Source organism: Hemitrygon akajei, chromosome 2, assembly GCF_048418815.1.
Source record: "Hemitrygon akajei chromosome 2, sHemAka1.3, whole genome shotgun sequence".
NCBI classification, from domain to species: domain Eukaryota; kingdom Metazoa; phylum Chordata; class Chondrichthyes; order Myliobatiformes; family Dasyatidae; genus Hemitrygon; species Hemitrygon akajei.
This window is the reverse complement of record NC_133125.1, coordinates 36246211-36261054: the sequence shown is the minus strand read 5'-3', so window position 1 is coordinate 36261054 and position 14844 is coordinate 36246211. Positions and strand designations below refer to the sequence as shown.

The 14844-nt window shown below is 41.0% G+C and overlaps 1 protein-coding gene across 6 annotated transcripts in view; it reads left to right on the top strand.

The window, feature by feature from the left end:
• Positions 1–14844, top strand: part of LOC140740719 (protein prune homolog 2-like) — a 323553-nt gene that overhangs the window by 41312 nt on the left and 267397 nt on the right. For all 6 annotated transcript variants that reach the window (XM_073070219.1, XM_073070202.1, XM_073070196.1 and 3 more), the window contains exon 2: positions 11244–11348. In XM_073070219.1, the coding sequence (XP_072926320.1) occupies positions 11244–11348 (105 nt within the window). The remainder of the gene's footprint in view (positions 1–11243; positions 11349–14844) is intronic.

Here is a 14844-nt window from a genome sequence, read left to right as displayed (position 1 = left end):
GCATTCTGTGTGTGTGTTGTCAACAAGAATAAGTTAACCATTAATCAATTCCTTTAAATTAGTATCAGAACCAAACAAAAGGGCTTGAGAAATTAATGGCATTGAAAGATAATACATTCCCAGAGCCTGTCAATCTGTATCCTGGAGAACTAAAATGGATAGCCAGAGAAATGCTGATGACTTGAAAGTCATTGCCCAAATCTCTATCGATTATGGAACAGTTCTTGCAGATTGGAGGGAGGCAAATGTGGCCCCATTTTTCTTAAATTATGGAGAGAGAAATGTGGAACTATGGACCAGTTAGTCTAACTCAGCAACTAGGCAAATGCTACAGCTTGTTACAAAGGATGTGAAAACAAGAGATTAAATCTCAAGGGGACAAGATAAAATAAATATAGATATATGAGAGGGAAAACACATTTGGCAAATATTTTGAAGATATAATGAATTAATATAATGAACCAGTGGATATAATGCATTTGGATTCTCAGGAGTGTCCTGACCAGCTCCATCACCCTCTGCTAAGGGAATTGTAAGGCATCTGACTGTAAGGCCCTGCAAAGGATTGTTGAGAGGATCAGTGGGTCTCTCTTCCAACCATCAGAGATATTTATCAGGAGTGCTGCGTATACAGATCCCTTAACACTGTCAATGATCCTTCCCATCCATCCAACAATCTCTTTTACCTCCTAGTGTCGGGTAAAAGAGGTACCGTAGTATTAGGACATAAACTGTCAGGATGGGAAACAGCCTTACCTCTAGACCATAAGACTGCTGAGCTCCCTGCTGCCACCCAGGTCTATTTCACGCATGAAATGCCAGTAGCGTTATACTGTTCACTTTTTAACTTGTGTCACAAGTGCACATTACTGTTTATTAATTTACTAGTAGTAATATTACTTTGTGTGATGTGTGTGAGTCACATGTAGAGTGTTGTGCACTTGGTTGAGAGGAATGTTTTTTCATTTGGTGGTATACATGTGTCTTGTTGAATGGCAATGAACTTGAACTGGAGGAGGCTTTTGAGAAAAGCCTTTATAAAAGGTTAACATGTAAAATTAAAGCATCTGAAATAAGAGAGAAATTTGCATGGATGGCATGCATTAAAATGTTAACTGGCAGATCGTGATTATATAGCATCATCCAGAACCATAATCAAACTCAGTTGCAAAGCAGACATGAAAGACTGAGTGGTCTATTCTTGCTTTTACTTTCCATGTTTCCACGTTTTTAAGCAACTTGGAGAAATACAATTAGTACAACGGTACTTTTCTAAAGATGGTGTTTAGGCTGTATGTCTGGAGAAATTGTTGAGAATTTATCTGACTATCCTGTGCCACACTCAACCTAATGGAGAGAAAGTGTATTGAAATAAACAAACAAGCCTAAAATGATGCTGAGGGGATTTTTAAAGTTTGATAGAAGTTATTGTAGTTCATAAATATTTTGATTGTTTTATCAAAAATAATTGAAACTTGGATGGCAGTGGACAATTAAAAAGTTAATTGGAGAAGGTGATTCCAAAACTATATGCATTCTTTTTGATGGCAGAGCCCAGCATATATGTAACAAAGGAACATCTAAAGAAATTGTGGCATGATAGGCTAGAAATGATCAGAAAATATTTCTTGAGATCTTTTATCGCATAAGTCAGATATCTGTCCAGCTTGATTCATTCTACAAGATAGCAATACATGGCTGAGAGTACCGGTTACAGAAAAGACTATGAGATCAAAATCTATCCTTTCTATGTTACTGAAGACGTGCTCCGAGGCTAGCTGATTCTCTGGCCAAACTGTTCTAGGACAGTTATGTCACTGGCTTCTGCCCATGTGTGGAAAGTGCCAGGTATGTCTTGCTAACAAAAGACAGACAAATGTATCCAGGTCATTAGTGCCCAATGTATATTCTCCCAAGAAGTTCTATATTAGGAGGGATTTGGTTGCTCGCCAATGCCCATCTTGCTTCTCACTAAGATCATTGGCAGCTGAGAACACTAGGTACTACAAAGGCTATGCATATAGTGTTGAAGGCTTGTGCTTCAGGATTGGCCATACCTTTAGCAAATCTGGTTGAGTGGAGTTACAAAATTGACATCAACCGAAGGAAATGGTCAGATTGCCCGGGTAGATAGATAGATAGATAGATACTTTATTCATCCCCATGGGGAAATTCAACTTTTTTTCCAATGTCCCATACACTTGCTGTAGCAAAACTAATTACATACAATACTTAACTCAGTAAAAAAAATATGATATGCATCTAAATCACCGTCTCAAAAAGCATTAATAGCTTTAAAAAGTTCTTAAGTCCTGGAGGTAGAATTGTAAAGCCTAATGGCATTGGGGAGTATTGACCTCTTCATCCTGTCTGAGGAGCATTGCATCGATAGTAACCTGTCACTGAAACTGACATCTCCTGTCTGTATCTCCTGTCTATAATTAGTAGGACACACTTAACTGTAATGGCCAGTGCCAGATCAGTCTACACTCAATTGCTTGATTAAGAGTGCTAATTTTACTATTGATTTCAAATCAACAATATGATTAAGTGTGACCTTAACAAAATAATCAGGCAATACTTACTCATTGACTTCTCAGTGATATTCAGTTAGGATTTTGTCAGGGCCAGTTAGTCCAGGAGCATGCTGGAAGTGTGTTGATCAGAGGAACAGTAAAATAAACTCTTCTTTCATACAGATGCTGTCTGATTGGGGAGCATGTTTTCTGAACTATTTTTCTCAGATTTGGCCAAGTGTTGTAAGTTTTAATTATGTTTATCAGCTAATGTTTTATTATGCTGAACTATTAATATCTCTAGATAGTCTTCAGCCTCAGTTTTAGTCTTTTCCACACCAGTTATCCAATATGCAGCTGCCATTTTCTTTCAGTGCATCTATTCATGTTCCTATTGCATTGTCTTGTAGTTTATTAACACCAGAACTCTTTGGATTAAAACTTCATTCAAAATGGAGGGATAAAGTCTGTCAGAATTGACACAATTTAATTTTGCTGCACTCATTTGTTTTCCTTGAAAACTTAATTTAATTCAGAAACACAAGACATTCTGCAGATGCTGGAGGTCTAGAGTGCAGCACACAAAATGCTGGAGAAACTCTGCAGGTTCAGCAGCATCTATGGAAATGAATAAACAGTCAATGTTTGGGGCTGAGACTTTTCTTCAGAACTGGAAAGGAAGGGTGAAGGCACCAGGATAAAAAGGTTAGGGAAGGAGAAGGGGAGCTAGCTGAAAGGTGATGGGTGAAACCAGGTAAAGGGCTGGAGAAGGAGGAATCTGATAAGAGAGGACAGTGGACCATGGGAGAAAGGAAGGAAGGAGGGGCATGAGGGGGAGGTGATAGGCAAGTGAGGCAAAGAGATAAGAGGCCAGAGTGGGGAATAGAAGAATAGGGAAGGGAGAGAGAAAAACATTACCAGAAGGAGAAATGTCAGAACAGGTATCAAGATAGAAATTAAAATGGTTGGCCACTGGGAAATTCAGCTTTTTGCAGATGGAGTGGAGGTGCTCGACAAAGCAGTCCCCTAATTTACATCAGATCACACCAATGTGGAGGAGACCACATCGAGAGCTCTGTGGGTTCTTTGACTTTCAAGCATTAATGAGCCTGATAGAATCAAATGTCTGAGTGCACAGCTAACTTCTTTCTACAGATGATAATTCGGTGCACATTCAGCTTTGTTCTTGGTTGCTCTGCTGAGTGTTTACTGTAAATCTAATCTTTACTGAACTGGATAGAACAGGAAGATATTTTTACTCACAGTTTATGTTATTCTTAAATGGAAGATCAAATAATTAGAATTTCTTCTGGGTTCTTCTAAATATATAAGTGCTCAAGGTTTTGTAACTTAGGTCAAATTTCTATTGTTATGGAAGGAAATAATTCATATTAAAAGAACACTTTCATGGTGCAGCGAATAGCTGGCATTCAAATATTTCGTATTAAGCTGTCACCTTGTGTGATTTGTGTCCTATTTTTCAACTTCTTTAAAAGGATTTGGGTCCAAGTTTGTTTCTTGTGTTGAATTGCAAGTTAAATCATGTGCCTTCACAAAGTCTGTACCCTAAATAGCTTCACATAATTAAGATTTAATAAATATTTTAATTTCAAATAGTGGACTGTGGATGCTAGAATTTGGAGCAATAAGCAGACTGCTGGAAGAGCTCAGTAAGCCAAACTGCAACTTTGAGGCAAAAGAAAGGTTGAGACCTTGAACCAGGATTTAAGTATTTTATTTACATATAGCAAGTATTTCCACCCAAAATATATATTTTTCATCTGTCTTTCTACCATTTCCCTCTGTTTCCCTTTAAAAAGGTATTGACTAGTTGATACTCAAGTTTGTGAACACATTGACTTCATCCAATTATGTACCTTTCTTTGTGAACAATGTTCAACTGTATTATCGTAGACTGCAAACTTTTTCTGCGCATTCGCCTGTGAACTTCACTTGTTAATTTGCTTAGCTGAAAGATAAAGTCATGATCTTTATGTGTGCTATGGCAAGCGATTACCTGCTACCTTCTCCAGCAAAGACGGTGAAAACTTTTTTTTTCTCCAGTTTACAAGTATTATTGTTCCTTGTATCTTTTTTTTCCAAGAGTACAGAAATCATCTTCAAAGATAGAAGAGAGCTATCTATGGAAAATTTGTGAAACTATTTTAAAAAAATCTTATTTGTAGTTATTAGGGTAGATACTTAACCATGATTTTTTTTCACTATTATATTTGAAACAAATAAATGGAAGAAATAGCATTTTCTCTGCTGGTAGTTAATGTATTTTACTTAATCAGCTTAAATCCAGTTCTGATCAGTTTTCCTAATTTGGTTTAGATTTCTTTATTTAGTGTTAACTATTAGAAAATCCATGGCAACTGTTGAAACTGTTTGACCTTCAGAGTTCACTGTCGCTCAGATTGCTCCATGCTGATGTTGTTTGACAAATATGATTAGAATTTAAATGAACATATTGCAGTGCGAAGGAAGACACCAGTACATAAAAAGGCTCTTCTCAGAAGGAAAGTGTCATTCTGTGAATTCCATTAAACAATCCACCCTGACATGATTTTTAATAGTAAGACATTTACAATACTGAAGGTCAGTAACAGCTCCTCAGAGATCATTTAAATCAGGAAAACTTTGGAGACAGTTTTACTTGTAAAGACATTGATGGCACAAAGTTAGAATCAATTATGGGTAATTTAGTTTTTTTGTGCACGCGGGGGGGAGGTGGTGATTGACGTTCTTTGGTTTCCTTGGTTTTCTTTGTTTTGTAGCTGTCTGGAGAAGATGAATCTCAGAGTTGTATGCTGCATATATACTTTGATAATAAATGTATCTTGAACCTTAAACTTTGAAAAGTTCTGTCATATTATGCAATGTTTTGTTCACAAGTACATTTTAGGTTAATAATTTTCTGCATGTATATTGCATCTCCACAGATTTGCTGCAAGTCCTACTTGATAATGATGAATCTACACAATAATAATTCATTTTCTGCACAGTTGAAGCTTGTGAATGATAGTAGTTACTGATGCTGAAACATGCCTCTCCTTTCCATATGAGAGTTCAGGCCTGTTCCTTTGTTATGGGAGATGAAGTTTTCTTGATTGAATGGCTTGGAAATCAATGTGACTTGCAGTGTGTGATAGGGTCTCCTTTTAGTATTACTTTTGTCTGCTCCCAAACCTGCATATTTTAAAAGTTTGTGCCATTTTAGCATCTACTTTAACCATTTGTATACTCCAAGTTTTACTTAAAATTCTGATAACACTTGGTGCTTGATCTACCTTCCTGCTTTCTTGACTGGAATTCTAAAGTACCTTGACATAAAGTTGACTTTGGACATTGACAGTGGGTTGCACTGGAAAAGGAAAGCTCTTGCAAGAGATAGTGCGACAAGGACTGCTATAACTTATTTTTGAACTCAGTGGAAAATGTGGTACAGTGGAAACTATTTCTTGGCAAATTTGAAATGTCTACCTTTCTGAAAAGATATGCAGCAAAACATATTGTAATTCAAACACGAGGAGATCTGCAGATGCTGGAAATTCAAACAACACACACAAAATGCCGGTGGAACACAGCAGGCCAGGCAGCATCTATAGGAAGATGTACAGTTGACGTTTCAGGCTGAGACCCTTTGTCAGGACTAACTGAAAGAAAAGATAGTAAGAGATTTGAAAGTGGGAGGGGGAGATCCGAAATGATAGGAGAAGACAGGAGGGGGTGGGATGAAGCTAAGAGCTGGAAAGTTGATTGACAAAAGGGATACACAGCTGGAGAAGGGAAAGGATCATGGGACGGCAGGCCTAGGGAGAAAGAAAGTGGGAGGGGAGCACCAGGGGGAGATGGAGAACAGGCAAGGAGTGATTGTGAGAGGGGCAGAGAGAGAGAGAAAAAAGGAGGGGGAATAATAAATAAATAAGGGATGGGGTAAGAAGCGGGGTGGTTCGGGGGGGACATTAACGGAAGTTAGAGAAATCAGTGTTCATGCCATCAGGTTGAAGGCTACCCAAACGGAATATAAGGTGTTGTTCCTCCAACCTGAGTGTGGCTTCATCTTGACAGTAGAGGAGGCCATGGATAGACATATCAGAATGGGAATGGGACGTGGAATTAAAATGTGTGGCCACTGGGAGATTCTGCTTTCCAGTTCAGCACAAACAAAAGGAGTTAGTACATAATAATTAAATGAAAATGAGTTGCATTTAAGCATAGCAAAATCAAATGTATAAGAAATACATCAAAATTTAAAACTGTCTTTAAGGGTCACTCATTTAAAAATATTGTATTTATATTCTAAAATGATTGCAGTTCTAAATGTTGCTAAGCTGTTCCAAAATTAACCTATACAAAATTGCATGTATTCAACCCCAGTGCTACACTCGAACTGAAGTAGAATTAAGTACTCTAAATTGTCAAGGTTTACAGGATCTACAAGAAGGTGAACCCTTTATAAATAATTAAAGGTTGTTAGTCTTTCCCACTTCAAACCGCTGATACAAATTGCTCAAGTAAGCATAGTACTTTGGCCTGCTGCCCAGATTGTTTGCAAAGCATCTCGCTCCTCATTGCACCATATTACTGAGACACATGTCTGACTCCAAAGTAGATGATTTTGATGAATGACATTTCTTCAAAAAGTCAGTCATGTGAAAGTTCAGTGTATATTAATACTATGTCACTGCAGCCAGTGGAGGGCTGTACGATACCATATTGAGTCTAAATTCTTGTCTTGCCCATTTTTGAGTTAGTGCAGTGAATGTTCTATTCCCCAAAGCAAAACACTTCTATCAGCTCAACAGCATTGTGTCCATATAAGTCTTCATAATCTCTGCAAGCAAGCTATTAACCAAGCCTTTTACAAGGCTAAAAAAAAGCTCATTTTTCAGTAAGATTACTTTAGTATTGGTTTCAGTTATTTAACTTGGGTAGTGTTGTCTCATGGTTGCTTTAAACATTTAAAAATGTTCTTTCTTTTTCAATATTTTTATTGATTTCTTACAAAAAAGAATACAGAGTACAGGAGGGTGTTTTTCATATATCAGTTATAATATATGTGAATCACACTTACAGTCCGATTACCCCATATTCATGTAAATTAAATTGAATCGTAATATTGAAAAGTAGTAAAAAAAAACTCTAAACCCACTACCAAGAAAAGCTGTTTGGTAAAGAAAGAAAAAGGGAAAACAATCCCTATCGTATAGTAAAACATATTATTAGCCAGCATCTGTACTTGATAACAAATCAAAGATTTTGAAAATAATTCAAAAAAGGTCCCCACAATGTTAGAAAGTCTTGTCTTGATTCAGAAATTGAACAACGAATCTTCTCTAAATTTAAGCATGACATAATATCACTTAGCCATTGAGCATGAGTAGGCAGAGCAACATCTTTCCACCTAAGCAACAATGCCCTCCTAGCTATAAGAGAAATAAAAGCCAAAATGTGCAAATCAGGTGTATAACATCTTTTCCTCCAACAATACTGACTAAGGCAATCAAGAAGTTTGGTTTAAAATTGACTTTAAAAAGTACAGAAGAAGTTTGAAATACTTCCTTCCAGTATTTTTCAAGACTCGGACATGTCCAGAACATATGAATTAATGAAGCCTCTTTATTGTTACATCTGTCACAATAGGGAGATAGATCTGATTTAAAAACGAGACAGCTTATCTTTAGTCATGTGGGCCCTATGGACCACTTTAAATTGTTGCAGGGAGTGACGGGCACACAACAATGAGGTATTAACCAATTTAAAAATTTCATTCCAAGTTCCCTCAGAAATTGAAGTCTGTAAACCTTGTTCCCAGAGATTTTTAATTTTATCTAAAGGAACGTTCCTCATTCCCAACACCATACCGTAAATATTAGATATTGATCCATTATGAAAAGGTTTCAAGTTAAAAATTACATCTAATAAATTCTTGTCAGGACTTTTAGGAAATGTATGTACTTGAGACTGCAGAAAGTCTCTAATTTGTAAATATCAAAAAAAAGTGGGTTTTTGGTAAGCTATATTTAGTTGACAACTGCTTAAACTTCCTCCAATAAATAAATCCTGGAAGCATTTAATACCTAGTCTATCCCAATCTTTAAAAATTACGTTAGTCATAGAAGGTTAAAAAAAAATAGAAAAAATGGGAGAAAATGCTGTATGCAAAATTCTAATGAAATTTATTAATCACTATCAAAGCTGATCATGAGATTCACTCTGTTATCATATACTGACTGGCATACTCTACAATCCCTGAGCTATTAAGGGTATTTTGGATTTGGCTTCAAGGTAATATTACCAATGAAACAACTAAAACATAATTCACAATCAATACTCCCGGTGTATCTTGTAACCGAGTTGCTTTGAATGTTTACATTTTATGTTGGAGATCTAATTTCATTAAACCATCCATTACAACTTTTTTTTATGCTGTAATTTGCTAATAACCTGATGTAAATGAAAAATAAAAAGAAACTGCATTTGCTGGAAATCTTGGGGAAAACAGAAAATGCTGTAAAAAGAGGAGCCATCTGTAAAGGGGATACATTGTTAAGAGTGCATCAGAATCTGATTAAGGGCCATTAACTTGAAACATTAACTGTTTCTCTCCCCGATGCTGTCTGACTTGCAGAGAATTACTAACATTTTCTGATGTTATTTCATGATTAGATGACTCTCTAATGGTTGTGAGCTTGGCATACCTTATTTGTTAGATGACAGCAGATTGATATCAAATCAATTAACCTATTATTGTGATTTATTTTCTGTGTTGTTCCTGTGCTGTGATATTGGCTTATGTAATTGTGTAAGGCTTAAAGTTGATACTTCAGCCTTGCACATTAGCAACACAATTTCCCCTGTCTTTACAGATATACAGTTAATTTGGAGTTATATTGGAGAAATGTGCCTGAGAAACTAATTGCAATGTGCTTACTCCTGACTCCCACACCAGCGCACCAGCCCCTATACACCCTCCCAACATATTTGTGTCATATACTGATACAGATGCTTAAAAGTTTCCAATATACACATGTGCAGCAACTGGAAGTCATTTAGTATGTAAAATACACTCAGTGGCTACTTATTAGTTACCTCTGTACCTCGTAAAATGGCCATTTTGTGTATTGCTGTATGTCATAGTCTTCTGCTGCCCTAGCCCATCCATGTCAAGGTTTGACATATGCATTCAGAGACGCTCTTCGGCACACCACTCTTGAAATATATTATTATTTGAGTTACTGGTGCCTTCATGTCAGCTTGACCCAGTCTGGTCATTCTCCTCTGACCTTTCTCACTATCAAGGCATTTTGTCCACATATCTGCCACTCACTAAATGGTTTTTTTTTCTTTTCACTCCATTCTCTGAAAACTAGAGACTGTTGTGCAAGAAAATCCCAGGAGATCAGCAGTTTCTGAAATACTCAAAACACCCTGTCTGGTACCAACAATCATTTTTATAGTCAGTCACTTAGATCATATTTCTTCACCATTTTGATGGTTGGTCTGAACAGCTAAACCTCTTGACCATGTTGCATGTTTTAATGCATTGAGTTGCTTCCCTATGATTAGCTGATTAGATATTTGCATTAGCGAGCAGGCCACTGGGTATAAATACTTAAGGGAAGTAACTGATTAATTATCCCCATTGATAAACTTGGAAATTATGCAAAGATTAATTAAATGTCTATTTTTAACAGTCTTGGAAAGATTTGCTCAGTTGTGAATTATCCCATATTTGAAATTGCGTATCTTCTTTGAAGTAGGGGTCAATGAAGGTCATCATGCACATAATGGATCAAGTAAGTGTAGAGACATAAGAGTTCTTAAAAATAGGTAGATATTTAATATGCACATTTTCAAGATCTGGGCATCATCGGCAAGGTCAGCATTTATTGTCTATACCTGATGCTCCTTGAATCAAGTTGTTGGTGTTTCTATGTCAATCATATTGATGGATCTGAAATTTCATATTGTAAGTCGAGGTAAGGAGGGCAGATATATTCCCCTCTTGATCACATTAGTAAACTGGGTGGCAATTTTTTTTACTAGTCGATTAGTTTTTTAAATTTTCACATTTTAAACTTGTATTCTCCAACTGGCTTGTTGGGATTTGAACCCTGGGATGTTTGTCTTGTTGGCTTTGAGAGAGATAAAACAAAATGGGCTAAGAGTCAGTGATGGCTTCTTTTAATTGTGAAGCTATGTGAAGACTTTCCTTCAGTCTTCCATTAGTATCAAATTAGATACGGTACTTGCATGACCAGAAAACAAGCCCAGACGTCTTAACAGCAAGACATCTCCCACTGAACTGCAACTCTCAAAAGATGAAAATGTGAAGTTACCAAGATATATATTTCAATCAGTTTATTGGTGACTTGCTGGACTCTGCAAAATCACACCATATATTTTAATTGTAAGGGATTTACTCTAGCATATCATAGATGCCCTAGATGATGTATGTGATTTTTTTTCCCTATGACATATAACATCTATTTTTCTTTGGGGCATTTAGATTGCTGAATAAAAAAATTATTGTTTAAATATATCCGTTCTCTCCATTCTTTGCTCATATTACAGTACTTCTAAATAGTAAATATTTATCTGACCTTTGCCAAGTACATTAATTAATCATTCAATGGAAAAGTCCATTATGCAAAATGCATTTTCTCATGTGTATATTCTTGTTTGTATTGGCTTAATATGCGAATGTTTTCCTTACAGATTAAAAGAAATGAGCTACCCAGAGTTCATGCTGTACTTGGCGACAGAGAATGTGGTCTGGACTCTGCTGTTTCAACCTTAGTCTACGCTTACTTCCTGTATAAGGTACTTGAATAAAGGGAAGCCTTTAAGTGCATGTTTTCTGTAACTCAAACAGTCAGTGAGCCAGCAGTATTTAACTATCTCTCACTGATGAGAACAGTCTGATTTGCAGATACTGTATCTGTCCAGGATGAACTCAGCGAGACGCGGTGGAGCATCGGTGGCCCTTGTCCGCTGCTGCAGAGCGAGGGTGAATCCAGGATACAATGGGATTCTCCAGCATTTCATTGGGTGCACTGCCTTTGCAGCACCATCCCACTCGGATTTTGTATTGTTGGAAAAAGATAAACAATTTACTTACTATTTTGCACTTCAAAATTTTAAATTTTTAAGTATTAACCTTTTTATTTATTCAGAGGAATTTGTAGTGCTTATATTTCAGACATTGAAAAACTGTTAGAAACCCTGTGCCTTAGATTGTTGATGGTGGGAAGGAGAAGTAAAAGGTGAAGGGTTGCATCTCCTGTGGTTACACAGAAAGGTGTTTCATGAGGAAGGGAGTGAATGTTGGTGGAGATGAAATGGAAGAGTTGTCCTTTCAGAATGCTCAAAGTGAGGGTAATATACATATTCTGGTAGTAGCATACGCTTGAAGTTGGTGGAAATTATGGAGTGTAGCGGTGTGCTACACAGTGCTGCAATAACGACACGGAGTCGGTGAGCTGCAGTTGCAGGAAGAGATTTATTCCAACTTCGCGGCCTCATTTTAAAGCCTTCCTGATCCCGCCCTCCCTGGGTGGGAATGCTGTAGGGGGCGCGTATTCACAGTCCAGCCCCATGCGTGGGCTTTTCCCCTTGCTGGTGAAGCAGGCTTGGCGCCCTCTTTGGGCCCTGCCTCAGTGCCAGCACACGCCGCTTTGTGAGCCGGTTCGAGTGCGCTGGGGAGTGGGTCGCCACATAACCCCCCCCCCCCCAGAACCGGCGATACACCCCCCCAATGTCCACAGTCTGGGTCGGACTCTGTTTGGGAGGTCTGCCTCTGCGCCGCGGTGCCTGAATCTCGACCGGCTGCGCTTAGTCCACATGAGCTGGTTTGAGTCGGTCCACCGTGAAAACCTCCTCTTTCCCCCCAATGTGCAGCACGAATGTGGACCCGTTGTTTCTGATCACTGTAAACGGCCCCTCGTAGGGCCGCTGTAGCGGTGCCCGATGTCCGCCCCGTCGTACAAAAACGAACTTACAGTTTTGCAGGTCTTTGGGTACGCAGGTCGGGTTCTGCACATGCTGCGAAGTGGGTATGGGGGCCAGGTTACCGAGCCTCTCGTGTAGTCTGCCCAGGACTGCTGCAGGTTCTTCCTCTTGCCCCCTTGGGGCTGGTATGAACTCTCCTGGGACGACCAGGGGAGTGCTGTACACCAACTTGGCCGACGAGGTGTGCAGATCCTCTTTGGGCGCCGTGCAGATTCCGAGTAGGACCCAGGAGAGCTCGACCACCCAGTTAGGTCCTCTCAGGCGGGCCATGAGAGCCGACTTCAGGTGATGGTGGAAACGCTCCACTAGTCCATTCGACTGTGGGTGGTAGGCAGTTGTGTGGTGCAGCTGTGTCCCCAAACAGCTGGCCATAGCTGACCACAGGCTGGAGGTGAACTGGGCGCCTCTGTCGGAGGTAATGTGGGCCGGTACACCAAAGCGAGATACCCAGGTGGCAATCAGTGCCCGGGCACAAGATTAGGAGGTGGTGTCGGTGAGCGGGACTGCCTCTGGCCATCTGGTGAACCGGTCCACGATAGTCAGAAGGTGCCGCGCTCCTCGCGACACTGGCAGGGGGCCCACGATATCCACATGAATGCGATCGAAACGCTGGTGGGTGGAGTGGAACTGCTGCGGCGGAGCTTTGGTGTGCCGCTGCACCTTGGCCGTTTGGCAGTGCATGCACGTTCTGGCCCATTCACTGACTTGCTTGCGGAGTCCGTGCCAAACGAACCTGTTGGCTACCATCCGGACAGTTGTCCTGATGGAGGGGTGCACTAAGTTGTGAATGGAGTTGAATATGCGCTGCCGCCAGGCTGCCGGAACGACGGGGTGGGGTTGGCTGATGGTGATGTCACAGAGTAGGGTCCTCTCACCTGGGCCTACGGGGAGGTCCTGGAGCTGCAAACCGGAGACTGCAGTTCTGTAACTAGGGATCTCCTCATCTGCCTGCTGCGCCTCTGCCAGTGCTTCATAGTCTACCCCCTGGGACAGGGCTTGGATGTTAGGGCGGGAGAGGGCGTCCGCCACGACATTGTCCTTTCCCGAGACATGCCGGACATCCGTCGTGTATTCAGAGATGTAGAACAGATGTCGCTGCTGGCGGGACGACCAGGGGTCAGATGCTTTCGTGAACGCAAAGGTAGGAGGTTTGTGGTCCGTGAACGCGGTGAAAGGCCTACCTTCTAAGAAGTACCTGAAATGCCGGATTGCCAGGTATAGCGCCAACAGTTCCCGGTCAAAAGCACTGTATTTGAGCTCAGGTGGTCGTAGGTGTTTGCTGAAAAATGCCAGGGGTTGCCAGCGACCCTCGATGAGTTGTTCCAGCACCCCACCGACTGCTGTGTTAGATGCGTCCACTGTAAGGGTGGTAGGGACGTCCGTTCTGGGGTGCACCAGCATCGCGGCGTTTGCTAAGGCTTCTTTGGTTTTAATGAAAGCGGCGGCAGACACCTCATCCCAGGTAATGTCCTTGTCCTTACCCAACATCAGGGCGAACAGGGGGCGCATGATTCGGGCAGCTGAAGGGAGGAAGCGATGGTAGAAATCCACCATACCCACGAATTCCTGAAGGCCTTTGATTGTGTTGGGTCAGGGGAAATGGCGGACCGCGTCTACCTTGGCGGGCAGAGGGGTTGCCCCGTCTTTAGTAATCCTGTGGCCCAGAAGTCGATGGTGTCGAGCCCGAACTGGCATTTGGCCGGGTTGATTGTTAGGCCGTATTCACTCAGGCGGGCATAGAGTTGACGGAGGTGGGACAGAGGCTTCTGACGACTACTGCTGGCTATGAGGATGTCGTCCAAATAGATGAAAGCAAAGTCTAGGTCGTGTCCCACCGCATCCATTAACCACTGGAACGTCTGTGCGGCATTCTTTAGGCCGAACGGCATGAGGAGGAACTCAAAAAGGCCGAAAGGGGTGATGAGTGCCGTTTTAGGGACGTCGTCTGGATGCATCGGGATTTGATGGTATCTCCGGATGAGGTCTACCTTGGAGAAGATCCGTGCGCCGTGCAGGTTTGCTGCAAAGTCCTGAATGTGTGGCACAGGGTAGCGGTCCGGTGTTGTAGCCTCGTCCAGCCTGCGGTAGTCGCCGCATGGTCTCTAGCCCCCTGTTGTTTTGGGCACCATGTGCAGGGGGGAGGCCCATGGGCTGTCGGACCGCCGTATGATCCCCAATTCCTCCATCCTCTTGAACTCCTCCTTTGCCAGTCGGAGCTTGTCCGGGGGAAGCCTTCAAGCACGGGCGTGGAGGGGTGGTCCCTGTGTCGGGATGTGGTGCTGTACGCCGTGTCTGGGCATGGCTGCCG